Source organism: Lagenorhynchus albirostris, chromosome 16 (assembly GCF_949774975.1).
Source record: "Lagenorhynchus albirostris chromosome 16, mLagAlb1.1, whole genome shotgun sequence".
Lineage (NCBI taxonomy): Eukaryota > Metazoa > Chordata > Mammalia > Artiodactyla > Delphinidae > Lagenorhynchus > Lagenorhynchus albirostris.
The window spans coordinates 62,053,383-62,074,644 of NC_083110.1; the positions used below are offsets into that span (position 1 = coordinate 62,053,383).

At 41.8% G+C, this 21,262-nt stretch overlaps 1 protein-coding gene across 5 annotated transcripts in view; it reads right to left on the reverse strand.

The window, feature by feature from the left end:
* The window catches only part of SORCS1 (sortilin related VPS10 domain containing receptor 1), a 559,188-nt gene that overhangs the window by 155,716 nt on the left and 382,210 nt on the right, over positions 1-21,262 (reverse strand). For all 5 annotated transcript variants that reach the window (XM_060125410.1, XM_060125412.1, XM_060125411.1 and 2 more), the window contains exon 6: positions 8,364-8,428. In XM_060125410.1, coding sequence (XP_059981393.1) covers positions 8,364-8,428 — 65 coding nt within the window. The remainder of the gene's footprint in view (positions 1-8,363; positions 8,429-21,262) is intronic.

Here is a 21,262-nt window from a genome sequence, read left to right on the forward strand (position 1 = left end):
AGCTGCACATGCATGTTGGGGAGCCTCCTAGGACCACTCAGGTGTGAAAAAAGAAACAAGATAATTGGCCAAAGATAAACAAAGACCCAGAAGGACTGTCCTAATAAGTGATTTAAATCACCTCTTTAGGGCTTCCCTGGTGGCGCAATGGTTAAGAGTCCGCCTGCCAATGCAGGGGACACGGGCTCGTGCCCCGGTCTGGGAAGATCCCACATGCCGCGGTGCGGCTGGGCCCGTGAGCCCACACTCTTCTCTGGGTGTGTATCTCTGCCTAGTTTCTGACTAACTGCACTCCTCATTAAGAGAGGACGCACAAAACCTTTCTCTCTGGTGTGCATCTCTGCCTTACTTCTGTCTCAACAAACTGTTTCTCTGTGTGCTCTCCCACTTGTTGTGCTATGTCTCTAATAATAAACTTTGTACGTGTTTTTACAGTTTTTGCCTCTGTGAGAAATGCATTTTTCACTGGGGGCAAGAGCCAGGGGGTGTGGTGGTTAGGATTCCTGGTTTTCATCCAAGCTACCCAGGTTCAATTCCCGGGCAGGGAATTAAGATATTGCTTCACACCACCACTCACTGCTGCCTCTCCAAGGTCAGTAGGTGCCACTGGACTCTCTAAGTCTGGAAGCTTGATTTAGGCATAGGGGAGGAGAGGTGAGAAGGCATTTGGTAAACGTGTTGGGAAGTGAAAAAAACAAGCAGGACCCTGTAGGGCTCCTGGACACAAAAGCCTTTCTGTGGCCCCATTTCTTGATTACAGGAAATAGGCTTCATTCAGCCTCCAAGACCTTCCCTGAGTTCCAACAGGCAGGTTCAAATGGTTGCTCATTAGGGAAGGGAGGGGATGCAGAGACAAGGGAGGACCAGTCAAGAAACAATAGTGCAGCCTTGGGGCAGAGTCCTGGTTCCCCCCTCAAGAGGTATACATAACAGTATCTTTGAGCTGTTTTTCAGATACTTAAATCCCCACCAGGTGGGAGAAGTTAATGGTATGCTGCCCACAAGCACTTAGACCCCAGACCTGCTGGAACCAGAAGGTTGATGATGCTAATTCCCACTTACCTTCCTACCAACCAGTCAGAAGAATGTCCATGAGCTGATCACACCCTCCTCTTTGAACCACTGCTATAAAACTCCTCACTACCCCCTACAGGTCGGGACACACAGTTCTGAGGGCATTAGCCTGCTGTGGCCCCTTTTGCCTGGCAAAGCAATAAAACTATTCTTTTCTACTTCACCGAAAACTCTGTCTCCAAGATTTAATTCGGTGTTGGGGTACAGAGGCCAGATTCGGCTTCAGTGGCGGGGAGCTATCAGAATCTGAAACTGACCAGAAGTGGAAACTTCTAACCTCTTCCCGGGCCCCACCCTAGAAGTGATTAATATATTAACTGATTGAAAAAGAAGGTAAAAGAAGGCTATGAAACATGGGGTCTAATAATGCCAATTGGTGTACTAGAGCTGGAGTGGCAAGTTTGATATGCTTTAGATTTGCATAAAAATGCAAATAATGCATAACATTCTTCTCTAGAACATTAAAGAGATTTGATAGCTTTTGAAGGGTCATTGAAGAGGAAATACAAATAACCAAGAAAAATAAATACAAATTCTTAACCTCACTCCTAAGTAAATAAATACAAATTAAAACAATAAGGATATGCCACATTTTTGCTCATCAGACAGGCTATGTTTAAAAAAATTCTCATAACAACCTGGACTATTGAGGGTACGTAAACATAGGCATTCTCATATTTAGAGAGTATGCAATGATGTATCTATTTCAGAGGGAAATGTGACAATGCCTATAAAAATTAAAAATGTACACATTCTTGGATTTCCCAGGGAAATCCCAGGGATTTCCCGTCAGTATTTTTCTTTGAGCAGCGCTTGCTCCCTAAACACGTCTGAATGCTTATTAACCAAATAGGTAATATGTGCGTACATGTATGTATCAACACTCTTTGAAACAGCCAAACATCTATATATCTATTAATGAGATGTGATTAACAAAATTGTAGTTGGCTGTATAACGGGGTTCCTATGTAGTTATTAGCCATGAAGTGGCTAAATTTATATATACTGTCATAGAAGGATTTTTAACTTGCTATTGCACTCACCCACACTGAATCTGGCATGACAGTTTTACAACATGAATATTTGTGAGTGTGTATGTATGTGTACACACATACATATTTATCAGTATAAGCCTAAACAATTTCTGGAATAATATAGAAGACATATTTTTAAAAAAATACCAACTTTGGGGACTTCCCTGGTGGTTCGGGGGTAAGACTCCGTGCTCCCAATGCAGGGGGCCTGGGTTCGATCCCTGGTCAGGGAACTAGATCCTGCATGCGTGCCACAACTAAGAGTCCGCACGCTGCAAGTAAAGATCCCACGTGCCGCAACTAAGACCCGGTGCAGCCTAAATAAATAAATAAATATTTTTTAAAAAATAAATAAAATTACCAACTTTGGGGAATGAGAATGAAGATCAGGAAGTGGATCTACTTTTCCCTTGATACACTGGAATACTACTTATCTTTTTATTGTCATCGTTGCTACTTCTGGTGGTATAAAAGTAATTAATGCTTATAGTGTAAACTCAAACCATTTCATTGCTAATATACTGGGGACTGGTGAGGACTGAGGTCTCTATCGCCTTCCCGCAGTATCTCAGCAGTGCTCGCCTTATCCAGATATTGATATGCATGCCATTCAATATGGAAATTCGATTGGAGGGGTGGAAAGTGAAAAGCAGAAATGAGATGTCCAGTTCTTACCCACAACAAGAATTAGTGAGATGGTGGCTATACCAAGTTGTGATTTTCCTTTGATTTTTATCTCAGCTTATAAAATGCTGGCTTGAGTTTCGTTTCAGAAAGAGTTTGGGGGCAGTCTTTTTCATAGCTGGTTAAAGGGCCAAGGTTGTTTTTCCCCAGTGAAAGAGATTAGCCCTATGGCAAGTTGTTACAAGGTTAGTCACTCAAGCATATAGACATGGAGACCAGTAATCGTCCCCTGTCCCTGCTGGCACGGATCACTACAAGTACAGAAAAAATTCAGGTCACTGGCCAGGTCTTTCATTTCAGAAGTAAAAGGGAGAAGCAATAAAGCTCAAACTTGGTACTGCAGGTTCTCTTACAAGATGCTGTATATAGATGAGCGTAAATATAAAACTATAGACCCATGTGTAATTACCACGCAAAGAATTCTGATAAAATTTATGTTCTTGGGGCTTCCCTGGTGGCGCAGTGGTTGAGAGTCCGCCTGCCGATGAAGGGGACACGGGTTCATGCCCCGGTCCGGGGAGATCCCACATGCTGCGGAGCGGCTGGGCCCGTGAGCCATGGCCGCTGAGCCTGCGCGTCCGGAGCCTGTGCTCCGCAACGGGAGAGGGCACAACAGTGAGAGGCCCGCGTACCGCAAAAAAAAAAGTTATATTCTTTTCCTCCAAATTACATATACATACTGGCATACAATTTCAGGGAGTCATGAGTTTCTCATGCTCATCCATTAGCCCTAAGGGACTCTACACACCCTATAGTTAAAGGCCCTTCTGTAAGAAGATGTGCCCAATGGTGACACACACAGATATTTATTAAGTCAACACACATCAACGTGCCAGGCTCTGAGCTATGTTTTGTGAATGGAACCAAGATTAAATAAGATACAGTTTTTCACAAAGATTTCAATCCAAGAGTTGGGTCAACGTTTTCTCTCTAACTACATAGATTACATACATACATACATACATACACACACACACACACACACCTGTACCTGTATTAGGTAAATCAATAGAATGTAGGTTTCCTTTTTATTATTATAATGTACTGGGTACCAGTTTTAATGTATTAGGTGCACACAATGCGTGTGCACATGCACACATACACACACACACAGGGTATTTAAACAGTAAAATCTTTGTTTACTGGATGAGGACCTGGCAATTTGTCCTCGGTTGAACACAGGGGCCAATAACAAATGCCACATCCAATAAACACTTAAAAATATTCCAATAATACTTCCTGTGACTGATTGTAATTTAGGTTACTCTCTTCAGCTTGCTTCCCAAGGCAGAGAGGTAGTACAAGAGAGGATAACATCCTTGTCATGGTTGTTAACTACGAAACATCCAGATTTCAGAGCACAGTTGGCAAGAAATGTTTGTGTAGGTCACAGACCTTCGTAGAGCAAAAGCTTTCCAGAGCTCACCTCCCCTCAAATATGGAGACTTCAATTGAAACAGAAATTAATTATAAAATGTAATCTAGGGAGATTTGAAACGACACTAAAACTAAACTTCGAATAACAAGCCCACATAGCATTTGCCATCCACCCCATGGCGATAAGCAAAGTAGGCGAGGAGGGATTTTTTTGTGTCACGTGTCTCAGTGCATTGTCTACAAAATCCCTAAACCCATTAAAATCAGAAAAAAATTACTTGTTACAAAATAAAAAAAAAAAATCATATTATTTTGGCATACACCCTACCAGATGTATGACCTAGAAATATAAACAATGGGTTTCATATACTAAACAGTAATGAAAGGATGGAGAAAAAAGAGGGATCCCAATTCTAGAATGGGGAGAGAGATAACATAGAGATACTGGATTTCTTGGAGCAAATGACCAGCCTGGAGTCTGGTTTTTTTTTTTTTTGCGGTATGCGGGCCTCTCACTGTTGTGGCCTCTCCCGTTGCGGAGCACAGGCTCCGGACGCGCAGGCTCAGCAGCCATGGCTCACGGGCCCAGCCGCTCCACGGCATGTGGGATCTTCCCAGACCGGGGCACGAACCCGTGTCACCTTCATCGGCAGGCGGACTCTCAACCACTGTGCCACCAGGGAAGCCCTGGAGTCTGATTTTGATAAATACACTCTCAGTTTTATTTGCTAATAGCTTGCTACTCTGACCTCTCCATGTTCTTTCCTTCCTCCTCCTGTTTCTTTGACCTGAAGCCATGTTTACTGACTCTCTTGGAGAACGAGAGACAGACAGACAGACAGATACACAGAGGGAATACGATACTGAGAAAATCTCATTGATTTTTATATTTAGTCAGGTCAGGAGTTATGCTTAGATCCTTTATTTCAATTGGTAGGTTTTGTTTTGTTTTGTTTTGTTTTGACAGGGATAACTTTTCAAATTAAATCCCTTTATTGAATTTTCACTCTTGGATAGTTTCTGAAGATGCTGTCTTTGCAGAAAAGTAAAATAAAATAAATAAAATTAGAACGGATATATTTCATGCCTTGTGAAAGCTGAGCCTGAGATGACAGTTTGGCATTATCAACCTCCGTGCCTGCAGGGAGCACAGGAATAATGTTGGGTGAGAGAAAACGTGCCGATCAGGGAAAGCGACAGCCGTGTTGTTTTCAGGATACAGGGTTATGTGCATTAAATGCCACAAGCCAGAAAGCAGCATTATCCCCCAAAGCTTGAAAATAAAATCAACCTGGGATGCTACCAATTCCATCCAGAGCTTTCTAAACAAGGGGTGTAGTCATGGGAGACAGACCCTAAAGCTCTTTCATTAGTCTTTCGTTGTGGGACTTTGTTACTATAAGTGTGTCCCACAGACCAGAGGCATCGGCTTCACCTGCAGACTCTTGGGCCCTTACTGAATCAGAATCCACATTTTAACAAGATCCCTGGGTGGGTCGTACGCAGGTTCAAGTTTGAGATGCAATGCTATAAATTTATCAGACAACCTGGTAAGTGAGGTTAGGTAGCCAGCTGGTAATCCTGACAATTGGTCAACTCTGTGTTCATTCATTCAATACATATTTATTAAGCCCCACCTACATGTAGACACCGTAGAATGTGCTGGAGATGCAATACTGAGCAAAGGTATACTTGGCTCCTGCCAATAGGCTGGTGGAGAGGAAAACTTGTGATCAAATGGAATGTGTAATTTCAAACTAAGATGAATACAATAAAGAAAAATAATAGAGTTGGATGAAAGCAAACAAAATAAACTGGTTTAGATTAGGACTTCAAGAAAGACTTCCTTAAGAAATGGATGCTCTCCCTGGATTTGATATAGTTCTACGGTTATTCTGGATGTTATCATTGGGGGAAGCTGGGTGAAGGGTTCAGGGGAACTCCATACTATTATTTTGCAACTTCTTTGTGAGCCTAAAATTATTTCCAAAAGTTAAAAAAATTAGAAATGATGCTTCATCTTAATCTGAACCATCTTCAGTAATACATTACACTGAATTGGTCAGGGAAGGGGGAACAAAGAAAGGTATTCCAAGCAGAGGAAAGAGTAGGTATTAGAGTCTTGTTATGGAGACATAGAACTTTGTAGTTTCTAAGAATTGAAAGCAAACCCAAAGGCCTGCAGGTGATGACCGAGAGGGGCACAGAGTGAGATGAGGCTGAGGAAATGGGCAGGCGGGAGATTATGCTGCAGCTACAGGTAAAGGTGAGAACTGTGTTCTTTATTACTAGAGCAATGGGAACTAAAACAAAGCTCTAAACAGATGGCATGGCAACTTTTGACTTAAGACAGCTCTGGCTACTGGGTACTGAGAACTGAACCATGGAATCCAAGATAACATTATCAGCTCTGGTCACCACCAGAGAGAGCCCACTTTATAAAGAAGTGGGGGGCTTCCCTGGTGGCGCAGTAGTTGAGGGTCCGCCTGCCGATGCAGGGGACGCGAGTTCGTGCCCCGGTCTGGGAGGATCCCACGTGCCGCGGAGCAGCTGGGCCTGTGAGCCATGGCCGCTGAGCCTGTGCGTCCGGAGCCTGTGCTCCGCAGCGGAAGAGGCCACAGCAGTGAGAGTCCCGCGTACCGCAAACAAACAAACAAACAAACAAAAAAAAGAGGTGGGAAAGCAGCTCTAAACTGTTGGGATTATTCTGTGTCAGGTACAATCTGGGCACATTACATACCAGAGCTCTGCCTGAGTTTATAAAGGAGAAAGGAGATGGTCAGCTTGGACCCTGATCTACCCCCACACTGATTCTGCCAAAGAATATATTCATTCCCCAAAGGGGGAAAGAAACCTCTGGAGATAAAAATATCTCCCTGTGAGCACATAGTAATGGAGTAGGTGTGGTTTCTGGAGAGTCTGGATGGCAGGGGTGACCAGCTTCTTTGAGCTGTGAGCTGGTAAACCATGGGTATCATTTGCCTTTGCATCAGAAAAGTGGAGGGCAAGCAGACAGGCTCAGTGTCAGTGATGATGAAGTGTGTGAATTGTGAGGGATATTTTTAAAACAGAGAAGGTCTCAAAAATTAGATTATCACCCTCTGGTTCAGTGCTGAACAACTTCGACCAGCCTCTTGGCACTGTGGTAACTGGAGAGTCCGTTCTCTTCCTTTTCTCTGCACTTGAGACCTCTTTCTTTTCACCTGGGTTTTCTCCTCTCATCTATTTTCCTTCTATGCATTTCCCCCTTTTCTCTTTTTCCTTTTTCCCTTTCACCTGTAGTTCCCTAGTAGTACCCCCTGAAATGCTTAGCCCTCCTGGAGAACCTCAGGAACAAAGAAGGGGAAGGAAATCCATGTTGTTGTCGTTTAAATATATTACTTAAACTTTCTATGCCTTGGTTCCTTCATCTGTAAAATGGGAACCACCACCTATGAACTGTAGTGAAGATTAATTGTGATAAAGTATAGAAAGCCCTTAGCATGATTCTGGGTACAGGGCAAGTGCTTAGTAAATATTAGCTACTATAGGAATCGTTATTATTAACTTCTTTAACTTACAGTGAAGAAATGGAGGCATAAAGAGTTGAAGTAACTTTTTCAAGGTCACACAGTGAGTGAGTGAACTCGTGAGTCATGCAGACATGGCTTTGGATTGTGGACCTTCAGCTTTGCTCTCCATCGTGTGCTAAAGCCAAAACGTCCATAGGAAACACAGTCTTTCATTGTAGCCAACCTAACTAGGGATGTTCAGAACCACCAACTGACTTTTGCCTCCTGCCGCTTACGATGGGGGACAGACAGGATGATGCTCTTCTACAAGCCCTTTCCAAGTGTTCTGTCAATCTCCCACTAGACAGTAAGGCATTGCCTGGATGATATCTGATAAAATAAGGAAACTGGCAAAACAAATCAAAAGAGCAGCAATAATGCAATAATAACAAGTGTTTACTTAAAAAATAAGAAATTTTGGAATTTTATCATCTCCTGCAAAGAAAAACCCCTTGATTGGATGAGAGTTGTAGAGAATTATTAAGACAACTCTAGGTAACTAAGGCCAAAAAAAAAGTCCTCAGGTCCAAACAACTCAGATTACTGATTATCACCACTGTGATTTCCCTTAACACAGATGCGATTCATGGCAGATCGATAAAATTAATTACTATTAACTTCGTGGAAAAGTTGCTTTACTTACGACCATCCACAGTTCTGGCCTCGAGATGCACAAGATCTGGTTCCTTGTTCGACCCCATCACAGACCTAAATGATGGAGAAACATCAACATTAATGAATTCCCATGTGCCTCAGGGAAACTCAGCTGAGCCCATAAACTACTAATGTTCACGGGATTCTAAAGCCACAATCCTTAGGATACATCTACTGTATTTATTGATATAGCCTGACAGTACAATTTTCACTTCAAATAAAACCTATAAAAAATCCTTTATTTGATGAAGGCCAGGCTTGACTGTGGCAAGGATACTGTGTGTTATTAACTCCGACTTGCAAATGAGTCCCATGCATGCCATATGTAACAGTCTCACTGACAGTATATTAAACTTTCAAGAGTTGTCAGGCAGATGACAGGCAAGCTGCTTTACCTGGGTGACTTGAGCAGTGATTTACACACAGCAAACTGATCTAGTTAATGTTTTCATTTGAAATTTGCAGAACTACCTACTATTATCCTATGAACAGACCACATGACCCAACCAACGTAGTGGCCAGAACAGCCTAGAGTGACCATTCTCTGTATTGTTGAACCTGTGTGAGTGGGAAACACAGATGCACCCATATTATATGTGCCAGAAATCACAAGTGTAAGTAAAATACAAGTCTATTTAAAATGCCTTGGAGGGCTTTCCTGGTGGCGCAGTGGTTGAGAGTCCGCCTGCCGATGCAGGGGACACAGGTTCGTGCCCCGGTCCGGGAAGATCCCACATGCCGCGGAGCGGCTGCGCCCGTGAGCCATGGCCGCTGAGCCTGCGCGTCCGGAGCCTGTGCTCCGCAACGGGAGAGACCACAACAGTGAGAGGCCCGCGTATCGCAAAAATAAATAAATAAATAAACAAACAAATAAAATGCCTTGGAGAGGACCCTCAAGATGGCGGAGGAGTAAGACGTGGAGATCACCTTCCTCCCTACAAATACATCAGAAATACATCTACATGTGGAACAACTCCTACAGAACGCCTACTGAACGCTGGCAGAAGACCTCAGACTTCCCCAAAGGCAAGAAACTCCCCACGTGCCTGTGTAGGGTAAAAGAAAAAAAGAAAAAACAGAGACAAAAGAATAGGGATGGCACCTGCACCAGGGGGAGGGAGCTGTGAAGGAGGAAAGGTTTCCACACACTGGGAAGCCCCTTCGCGGACGGAGACTGCGGGTGGGAGAGGGGGGAAGCTTCAGAGCCATGGAGGAGATCGCAGCAACAGGGATGCGGAGGGCAAAGTGGAGAGCTTCCCGCAAAGAGGATCGGTGCCGACCAGCACTCACGAGCCCTAGAGGCTTGTCTGCTCACCCTCTCGGGCGGGTGGGGGCTGGGAGCTGAGGCTCAGGCTTCAGTCGGAGCACCGGGAGAGGACTGGGGTTGGCGGCGTGAACACAGCCTGCAGGGGGTTAGTGCGCCACGGCTAGCAGGGAAGGAGTCCGGGGAAAAGGCTGGACCTGCCTAAGGGGCAAGAGACTTTTTCTTCCCTCTTTGTTTCCTGGTGCTCGAGGAGAGGGGATTAAGAGCGCTGCTTAAAGGAGCTCCAGAGACGGGCGCGAGCCGTGGCTAAAAGCGCGGACCCCAGAGACGGGCATGCGACGCTAAGGCTGCTGCTGCCGCCACCAAGAAGCCTGTGTGCGAGCACAGGTCACTATCCACACCTCCCTTCCGGAGAGCCTGTGCAGCCCGCCACCGCCAGGGTCCCGGGATCCAGGGACAACTCCCCCACGAGAACACACAGGGCGCCTCAGGCTGGTGCAACGTCAAGCCGGCCTCTGCCTCCACAGGCCCGCCCCGCACTCCGTGCCCCTCCCTCCCCCAGCCTGAGTGAGCCAGAGCCCCCGAATCAGCGGCTCCTTTAACCCTGTCCTGTCTAAGCGAAGAACAGACGCCCTCCGGTGACGTACACGCAGAGGCGGGGCCAAATCCAAAGCTGAGCCCCTGGGAGCTGTGAGAACAAAGAAGAGAAAGGGAAACCTCTCCCAGCAGCCTCAGGAGCAGCAGGTTAAATTTCCAGTCAACTTGATGTACCTGCATCTGTGGAATACATGAATAGACAACGAATCATCCCAAATTGAGGAGGTGGACTTTGAGAGCAAGATTTATGATTTTTAACCCTTTTCCTGTTTTTTTGAGTGTGTATGTGTATGCTTCTGAGATTTTGTCTGTATAGCTTTGCTTCCACCATTTGTCCTAGGGTTCTATACTTCCTTTTAGTTTTTAATTTTTTTCCTTAATAATTATTTTTTATTTTAATAACATTATTTTATTTTACTTTATCTCCCTTCCTTCCTTCCTTCCTTCCTTCCTTCCTTCCTTCCTTCCTTCCTTCCTTCCTTCCCTCCCTCCCTCCCTCCCTCCCTCCCTCCCTCCCTCCCTCCCTCCCTCCTTTAGACAACGAATCATCCCAAATTGAGGAGGTGGACTTTGAGAGCAAGATTTATGATTTTTCCCCCTTTTCCTCTTTTTGTGAGTGTGTATGTGTATGCTTCTGTGTGAGATTTTGTCTGTATAGCTTTGCTTCCAACATTTGTCCTAGGGTTCTATCCGTCTGTTTTGGTTTTTTTTTAAATATTTTTTTCTTAATTATTTTTTTATTTTAATAACTTTATTATATTTTATCTTACTTTATTTTATTTTATCTTCTTTCTTTCTTTCCTTCCTTCCCTCATTCCTTCCTTCCTTCCTCCCTCCCTCCCTCCTTTCTTTCTTTCTTTCTACTTGTACTAGTTCTTTCTTTCTACTTTTTCTCCCTTTTATTCTGAGCCGTGTGGATGAAAGGCTCTTGGTGCTGCAGCCAGGAGTCAGGGCTGTGCCTCTGAGGTGGGAGAGCCAACTTCAGGACACTGGTACACAAGAGACCTCCCAGCTCCACATAATATCAAACGCCGAAAATCTCCCAGAGATCTCCATCTCAACACAAGCACCCAGCTTCACCCAACGACCAGCAAGCTACAGTGCTGGACATCCTGTGCCAAACAACTATCAAAACAGGAACACAACCCCACCCATTAGCAGAGAGGCTGCCTAAAATCATAATAAGTCCACAGACACCCCAAAACACACCACCAGACGTGGACCTGCCCACCAGAAAGACAAGATCCAGCCTCATCCACCAGAACAAAGGCACTAGTCCCCTCCACCAGGAAGCCTACACAACCCACTGAACCAACCTTAGCCACTGGGGACAGACACCAAACACAACGGGAACTACGAACCTGCAGCCTGCAAAAAGGAGACCCCAAACACAGTAAGATAAGCAAAATGAGAAGACAGAAAAACACACAGCAGATGAAGGAGCAAGATAAAAACCCACCAGACCTAACAAATGAAGAGGAAATAGGCAGTCTACCTGAAAAAGAATTCAGAGTAATGATAGTAAAGATGATCCGAAGTCTTGGAAATAGAATGGACAAAATGCAAGAAACATTTAACAAGGACCTAGAAGAACTAAACATGAAACAAACAATGATGAACAACACAATAAATGAAATTAAAAATACTCTAGATGGGATCAATAGCAGAATAACTGAGGCAGAAGAACAGATAAGTGACCTGGAAGATAAAATAGTGGAAATAACCACTGCAGAGCAGAATAAAGAAAAAAGAATGAAAAGAACTGAGGACCGTCTCAGAGACCTATGGGACAACATTAAATGACCCAACATTCGAATTATAGGGGTTCCAGAAAAAGAAGAGAAAAAGAAAGGGACTGAGAAAATATTTGAAGAGATTTTAGTTGAAAACTTCCCTAATATGGGAAAGGAAATAGTTAATCAAGTCCAGGAAGCACAGAGAGTCCCATACAGGATAAATCCAAGGAGAAATACGCCAAGACGCATATTAATCAAACTGTCAAAAAATTAAATACAAAGAAAACATATTAAAAGCAGCAAGGGAAAAACAAATAACACACAAGGGAATCCCCATAAGGTTAACAGCTGATCTTTAAGCAGAAACTCTGCAAGCCAGAAGGGACTGGCAGGACATATTTAAAGTGATGAAGGAGAAAAACCTGCAACAAAGATTACTCTACCCAGCCAGGATCTCATTCAGATTTGATGGAGAAATTAAAACCTTTACAGACAAGCAAAAGCTGAGAGAGTTCAGCACCACCAAACCAGCTTTACAACAACTGGTAAAGGAACTTCTCTAGGCAAGAAACACAAGAGAAGGAAAAGACCTACAATAACGAACCCAAAACAATTAACAAAATGGGAATAGGAACATACATATTGATAATTAGCTTAAATGTAAATGGACTAAATCCTCCCACCAAAAGACACAGATTGGCTGAAGGGATACAAAAACAAGACCCATATATTTGCTGTCTACAAGAGACCCACTTCAGACCTAGAGACACATACAGACTGAAAGTAAGGGGATGGAAAAAGATATTCCATGCAAATGGAAATCAAAAGAAAGCTGGAGTAGCAATTCTCATATCAGACAAAATAGACTTTAAAATAAAGACTATCAGAAAAGACAAAGACGGACACTACATAATGAACAAGGGATCGATCAAAGAAGAAGATATAAAAATTGTAAATATTTATGCACCCAACATAAGAGCACCTCAATACATAAGGCAAATACTAACAGCCGTAAAAGGGGAAATCGACAATAACACATTCATAGTAGAGGACTTTAACACCCCACTTTCACCAATGGACAGATCATCCAAAATGAAAATAAATAAGGAAACACAAGCTTTAAATGATACATTAAACAAGATGGACTTAATTGATATTTATAGGACATTCCATCCCAAAACAACAGAATACACATTTTTCTCAAGTGCTCATGGAACATTCTCCAGGATAGATCATATCTTGGGTCACAAGTCAAGCCTTGGTAAATTTAAGAAAATTAAAATTGTTTCAAGTATCTTTTCCGACCACAATGCTATGGGACTAGATATCAATTACAGGAAAAGATCTGTAAAAAATACAAACACATGGAGGCTAAACCATACACTACTTAATAACGAAGTGATCACTGAAGAAATCAAAGAGGAAATAAAAGAATACCTAGAAACAAATGACAATGAAAACACGATGACCCAAAACCTATGGGATACAGCAGCAGCAGTTGTTCTCAGAGGGAAGTTTATAGCAATACAATCCTACCTCAAGAAACAAGAAACATCTCAAATAAACAACCTAACCTTACACCTAAAGCAATTAGAGAAAGAAGAACAAAAAAAACCCGAAAGTTAGCAGAGGGAAAGAAATCATAAAGATCAGATCAGAAATAAATGAAAAAGAAATGAAAGAAACAATAGCAAAGATCAATAAAACTAAAATTGGGTTCTTTGAGAAGATAAACAAGATTGATAAACAATTAGCCACATTCATCAAGAAAAAAGGGAGAAGACGCAAATCAATAGAATTAGAAATGAAAAAAGAGAAGTAACAACTGACACTGCAGAAAAACAAAGGATCATAAGAGATTACTACAAGCAACTATATGCCAATAAAATGGACAACCTGGAAGAAATGGTCAAATTCTTAGAAAAGCACAACCTTCTGAGACTGAACCAGGAAGAAACAGAAAATATAAACAGACGAGTCACAAGCACTGAAATTGAAACTGTGATTAAAAATCTTCCAAGAAACAAAAGCCCAGGACCAGATGGCTTCACAGGTGAATTCTATCAAACTTTTAGAGAGAACTAACACCTATCCTTCTCAAACTCTTCCAAAATATAGCAGAGGGAGGAACACTCCCCAACTCATTCTACAAGGCCGCCATCACCCTGATGCCAAAACCAGACAAAGATGTCACAGAAAAACAAAACTACAGGCCAATATCACTGATGAACATAGATGCAAAAATCCTCAACAAAATACTAGCAAACAGAATCCAGCAGCACATTAAATGGATTATACACCATGATCAAGTGGGGTTTATCCCAGGAATGCAAGGATTCTTCAATATACGCAAATCAATCAGTGTGATACACCATAGTAACAAATTGAAGTATAAAAGCCATAAGAAAATCTCAATAGATGCAGAAAAAGCTTTCGACAAAATTAAATACCCATTTATGATAAAAACCCTCCAGAAAGTGGGCATAGAGGGAACTTACCTCAACATAATAAAGGCCATATATGACAAACCCACAGCCAATATTGTTCTCAATGGTGAAAAACTGAAACCATTTCCACTAAGATCAGGAACAAGACAAGGTTGCCCACTCTCACCACTATTCAACATATTTTGGAAATTTTAGCCACAGAAATCAGAGAAGAAAGTCAAATAAAAAGGAATCCAACTAGGAAAAGAAGAAGTAAAGCTGTCACTGTTTTCATCTGACATGATACTACACTTAGAGAATCCAAAAGATTCTACCAAAAAACTACTAGAGCTAACCAATGAGTTTGGTAGAGTAGCAGGATACAAAATGAATGCACAGAAATCTCCTGCATTCCTGTACATTAATGATGAGAAATCTGAAATAGAAATTAAGGAAACACTCCCGTTTACCACTGCAACAAAAAGAATAAAATACCTAGGAATAAACCTACCTAAGGAGACAAAAGACCTGTATGCAAAAAACTATAAGACACTGATGAAAGAAATTAAAGATGATACAAACAGATGGAGAGATGTACCATGTCTTGGATTGGAAGAATCCACATTGTGAAAATGACCATACTACCTAAAGCAATATACAGATTCAATGCAATCCCTATCAAACTACCAATGGCATTTTTCAAAGAACTAGAACAAAAAATTTCACAGTTTGTATGGAAACACAAAAGACCCCGAATAGCCAAAGCAATCTTGAGAAAGAAAAATGGAGCTGGAGGAACCAGGCTCCCTGACTTCAGACTATACTACAAGGCTACAGCAATCAAGACAGTATGGTAGTGGCACAAAAACAGAAATATAGATCAATGGAACAAGATAGAAAGTCCAGAGATAAACCCTCACACATATGGTCACCTTTTCTTTGATAAAGGAGATAATAATATGCAATGGAGAAAAGACAGCCTCTTCAATATGTGGTGCTGGGAAAACTCGACAGCCAGCTACATGTAAAAGAATGAAATTAGAACACTCCCTAACACCATACACAAAAATAAACCCAAAATTGATTAAAGACCTAAATGTAAGGCCAGACACTATCAAACTCTGAGGAAAACATAGGCAGAACACTCTATGACATAAATCACAACAAGATCCTTTTTGACCTACCTCCTAGAGAAATGGAAATAAAAGCAAAAATAAACAAATGGGACCTAATGAAACTTAAAAGCTTTTGCACAGCAAAGGAAACCATAAACAGATGAAAAGACAACCCTCAGAATGGGAGAAAATATTTGCTAAAAAGCAACACTCACAGGATTAATCTCCAAAATATACAAGCATCTCATGCAGCTCCGTATCAAAAACACAAACAACCCAATCCAAAAATGGGCAGAAGACCTGAATAGACATTTCTCCAAAGAAGATATACAGATTGCCAACAAACACATGAAAGGATGCTCAACATCACTAATCATTAGAGAAATGCAAATCAAAACTACAATGAGGTATCACCTCACACCAGGCAGAATGGTCATCATCAAAAAATCTACAAACAATAAATGCTGGAGAGGGTATGGAGAAAAGGGAAACCTCTTGCACTGTTGATGGGAATGTAAATTCATACAGCCACTATAGAGAACAGTATGGAGGTTCCTTAAAAAACTAAAAATAGAACTACCATACAACCCAGCTATCCTACTACTGGGCATATACCCTGAGAAAATCATAATTCAAAAAGAGTCATGTACCACAAGGTTCATTGCAGCACTATTTACAATAGCCAGGACATGGAAGCAACCTAAACGTCCACCAACAGATGAATGGCTAAAGAAGATGTGACACATACATACAATGGAATATTACTCAGCCATAAAAATAAACAAAATTGAGTTATTTTTAGTGAGGTGGATGGACCTAGAATCTGTCAGAGTGAAGTAAGTCAGAAAGAGAAAAATACCATATGCTAACACATATATATGGAATCTAAAAAAAAAAAAAATGGTTCTCATGAACCTAGGGTCAGGACAGGAATAAAGAGGCAGACGTAGAGAATGGACTTGAGGACTTGGGGAGGGGGAAGGGTAAGCCAGGACGGAGTGAGAGAGTGGCATGGACATATATACACTACCGAATGTAAAATAGCTAGCTAGTGGGAAGCAGCCTAATAGCACATGGAGATCAGCTGGGTGCTTTGTGACCACCTAGAGGGGTGGGATAGGGAAGGTGGGAGGGAGACGCAAGAGGGAGGGGATATAGGGATATAAGTATATGTATAGCTGATTCACTTTCTTACACAGCAGAAAGTAACACAACAATGTAAAGCAATTATACTCCAATAAATGTTTTAAAAAATAATACAAAATAAAATGCCCGGAGGCACATATTATTTAGTCTTATCTTGCAGTGAGCCAAATTAAATCGAAAATAGGTATTCTATTATATAAGCAATATGGGCCATCATACTTTAAGACTTTCATTCAGCAAGATTAACTAAAGTTGGAATTATCTATAGTTTTTTTCATCAGGATTTGCAGACATCCATTTAATCTGTTCCATTTCCATGTGTAAAATAGTAACATGCCTTAAAACTGGTCTTCCTCTGCCTCCCCGGAGGCCCTCAGCCCCACCATCAAATCCATATGAGAATATGAAGATGTTAAAAACGCTCATTACATTCAGGACTCATTGTGGCCGCCAAGACCCATTTCACTTTTTCTGCCCTGTGTCCTACCACACAGGAAGATCTGCCACTCCTCAAAGTGCCTCATTCCTTTCCTCTGCCCTCTGGGAGCCTCTGTATGTTTTTCTCTCCAGCCTGAAAGGCCCTTCTCCAGTTTCACCATGTCTTCTTTGACTCATTTTGAGACACATCTGAAAGGTCACTTCCTCCATTAACTATTTCCCAGTTACACCAGGAAAACTGCTCTCTTCCTAAGTATTTCTTTTTTAATACAAATTTTGTAAAAGTTTGCTACAAATAATTATTTTATGTCTTTCCCTATATAAAAGCAGCATCCCACCAGCCTGCACACACGCACACCAAACTGAGAGCCCCTGGAGTAGCTTTGTTTTAAACACTTTATATTCACATGTATATATGAATAAAATAATGCCTAAGCTGTAACAGACAGTCAAATGTTGAAAGAAAGAAGGGAGGGAGGGAGGGAGGGAGGGAGGGAGGGAGGAAGGAAGGAGGGGAGAGGGAGAAACGGAGGGAGAGTGTTTAATGGTCTGTGAGCTCTTTGAAATAAGTAAATGAATCATAGTCCTAAGGGCATTCCCAGAACTCTTCTTATTTGAACTCATTTCCCAACTCAGAGTCTGAAGCCTAGCTAGCTTAGTCTTTCTTTATCTTAAGAAGTCTCCTTAAGGCCCTACTATCACTGCCAGTAACTTTTCTTTGATTGATACATGGCCTGAAATTCAGAGCCTATGTTTGAAACACTGAACTCTGCTTTCTTCTTCTCCCAGGAAGCAGAAATGTCCTAACAAGGGTTTTATAATTTTCCCCAAAGAGACAGGGAATGTGCCCTTGGACATTTCCCCTGGTTAGAATCCGTACAGAGGTGGATGGTGATACTTTCACCATCATTTCAATCACGTACTCGAGTGACTGCTTGTTCAGACAGAGATGGTAGCTCTGCACTTCCCATAGTGAAGCATTGATTGCATCCATAGGTGACCTCTACTGACAAGGCCAAAGTCATGAACAATAAAAAAAAAAAAAAAAGAGACAAGCTCCCCTTCTGACAACCCTCAAACTAGAAAGCTCAGCAGGTAACTGGTTTTTGTCAATTATTATTGGGTAGTAACATGTTCTTCACCTCCCACCTTACCTGATGCAAGTTTCTTCCTTGAAACGACCAGTACCTATGACGCTGGCATCCCAGAAACACAGGGTTGCAACTATCACGCAAACCTAACCTGCTTAGCTTGTGCTTAGGGTCAACGCGAGGCAAAATGACTCTCTTGCATCCAGTTGCATCTTTCCATGTGCATATGACGACAAATCAATAATAGCAGTAATCTCTTAAGATCTTTTATTATCTCTAAAGGCAGGAGCTGTTGTTTCAAGCGACATGTCCCTCTTATCAACTAATGTAAAGAGACAGGGACAAAACAGAATCCTTTGTCTTTCCAAAGTCTACTGTGGCAACTCCCTTACCCTGCCTAAATGTTTTTCCATGTCTAGTAAAACAACTGCAACAACAAAATAAAACTTTAAAGTCAGGCCATGGTGTTTCCAACATTTTTATTTGCAGATGTGCTCGCCCTTTTTCCTGAAGGCCTAAGGGTGCCTCTAGATCTGCAGTCACGCATTATAAAGAATTACGGCTGCTTTTACTTTGTGGCACTGGTGAGTTCTCAAGAGGTGAAGCCAAACAATGTTAAATGTTCACAGATGTGCTGGTTTTAATGGTGCTGTCATTGATCAGACACCTTGTGGAAACACACCACTGCAGATGACCTGCAACGTATCATTTTCTAGCCCATTTATGCATTTTAGTTGGGACCGTAGAGTTTAACGGTTTTCTGCATGTTTTGAAGACCAATTGTTGTGATTAATAATGATGATGATGATGATGATGAGTAGGTGCCAGAGGCTTGTGGGGTGGGGACGGAGAAATGGGGAGAGAATGGTAAGAGTGCACAAACTTTCAGCTATAAGATGAATAAGGTCTGAGGATCTAATGTATAACATGGTGACTATAATTGAAAATGCTGTATCATATAATTGCAGTTTGCTGAGACAGTAGAAAGGTATTTGTGAGGTAATGAATGTGCTAACTCGATTATGGAAATCCTTTCACAATGTGTATATACATCAAATCATCACGCTGTACACGAAGTATATCACGCTCCTGTTTGTCAGGTATGCTTCAACAAAGCCAAAAAATAAGAAACCAAAGAAAACCAGCTTAAACATAAAATTTAATCCAAAATATTCTCTTGACGATCTCATTTTTGGAGGGCGATCTCAAGAATGGCTTCAAGAATCTCTATCCAATCATGTAAGTAACTCTGACTTCAGGTATTAAGCACAAAGGCTTGGACACCTTTGCTTTATGCTTCTAGACTGCCCTGTACACATCCCTGTCATGGTTCATAATGATTTGCTGGATCTCTTTGCATAAATGCTTCTCTTACTTCAGTGAGCTCCCAAAAGGCAGGTGCTCTGTTTTTTTGTCACTGTGTTCTCTGTGCTTACCAGAGCATAGGGAAGAATGTTTCCTCAAGAGACATATAGACATGTTTACACTGGTCAATATTTACTATAATATCTGATGTATTGGGCTGTTCAAGTCTGGGACTCAGAAAGAATCTCTCTGTAAAAATGAGATGAAAAAATTCGGTTCAGGATCCTTTAATTATATAAAAAGACAATAGGTGGCTGTATCTTGTATATGTTTATATTGCCTTTATGTCTAACTGGGAAAATGAATTCCCTTCTTGAGCTGAATTTCATGGAAGGGAAGGAACACCATGCTTTCACGTGCTGGTACCTCTGCCTGGAATAACTTCTTACCCTTCTTCTGCCTTCTTAACTCCTGTGGTCTGTGGTTCAGCTGCAGATGAGTGAAGTTGAAAACAGTCTCCCCAGTGGGGGTGCCACTTAAGCTAAGTTGGTTATCCCTTCTCAGACTTCCAGAACTGTGCACAGACTTCTGCACAGCACAAATTAGGCCATGTTTCAGGTGGTGGCTCATTTGTCTGTCCTTCTTATTGACAGACAAGCTCAAACCTTTCTGTTTTTCTGTGCCAGGTACCATGCATGCTATATAGAGATATTCAATCAATGTTTACTGAATGCTTTTGGACAAAGGAGAAGTACATAACCAGCCATATCAGCATTCATCAGTTTTTCTGTGTGTGTGACATTTGGTCAGTTACTTAACAATCTCTGTGCTTTTTTTTTTCTTTTAATTTTTTTTTTTTTTTTTTTTTTTGCGGTACGCGGGCCTCTCACTGTTGTGGCCTCTCCCGTTGCGGAGCACAGGCTCCGGATGCGCAGGCTCAGCGGCCATGGCTCACGGGCCGAGCCACTCCGCGGCATGTGGGATCTTCCCGGACCGGGGCACGAACCCGTGTCCCCTGCATCGGCAGGCGGACTCTCAACCACTGCGCCACCAGGGAAGCCCTTATTTTATTTTTTAATGATAAAATGAGACTAAAATAAGTTCTCCTAGAATATACATTTTAAAGCACCAACCAGGTTCCTGGCACACAGCAAGGGTGTGTAGACAGATGGGGAATATTAATCCTGATGTGAAAATTAATCCTCATATGAAAATTAAAATTTGTGTTGGTAATAAAAGCTTCTTGGGATATCAGGGGTAGCCCGTTAGCAAAAATGATTTATCATCGTAAATCAACAGACAAAATAAAAGAGTCAATAGCCCAGAGATCAACTATATGAATAAATAAAATCATTTATTTATTTAGTGAAACACTCGAATGCTCTATTATGTGGTAAGAACAAGGGCTACAGATTCCCTGGCTTTACAAGCCTTAGAGCTATGGGAGAGACAGTAATCCAATGAAACAAGAGTTCTAATATTCAAATTGGTATTTGAAGACATAGGAGAAATGTCCGGAGGAGAATGAATGTCCTGTAAGTCTTTACAGTAAATGGATTGAATCTTCAAGGATATGGAATGATATGATCAATGGATAGTGGGAGTGGAAGAACATTCTCCTTAGAGATAAATATCAAGTAAAAAGGTCCCAGGTCAGAGACAGGCTGATCCACAGAGGTGTCTACTAGTAAGTCAACATGGTGGATCTAATGTTTTCACAGTAGAGCAGTAGCAGATAAAATGAAAATTTAGGCCCTGTGTACATCACGC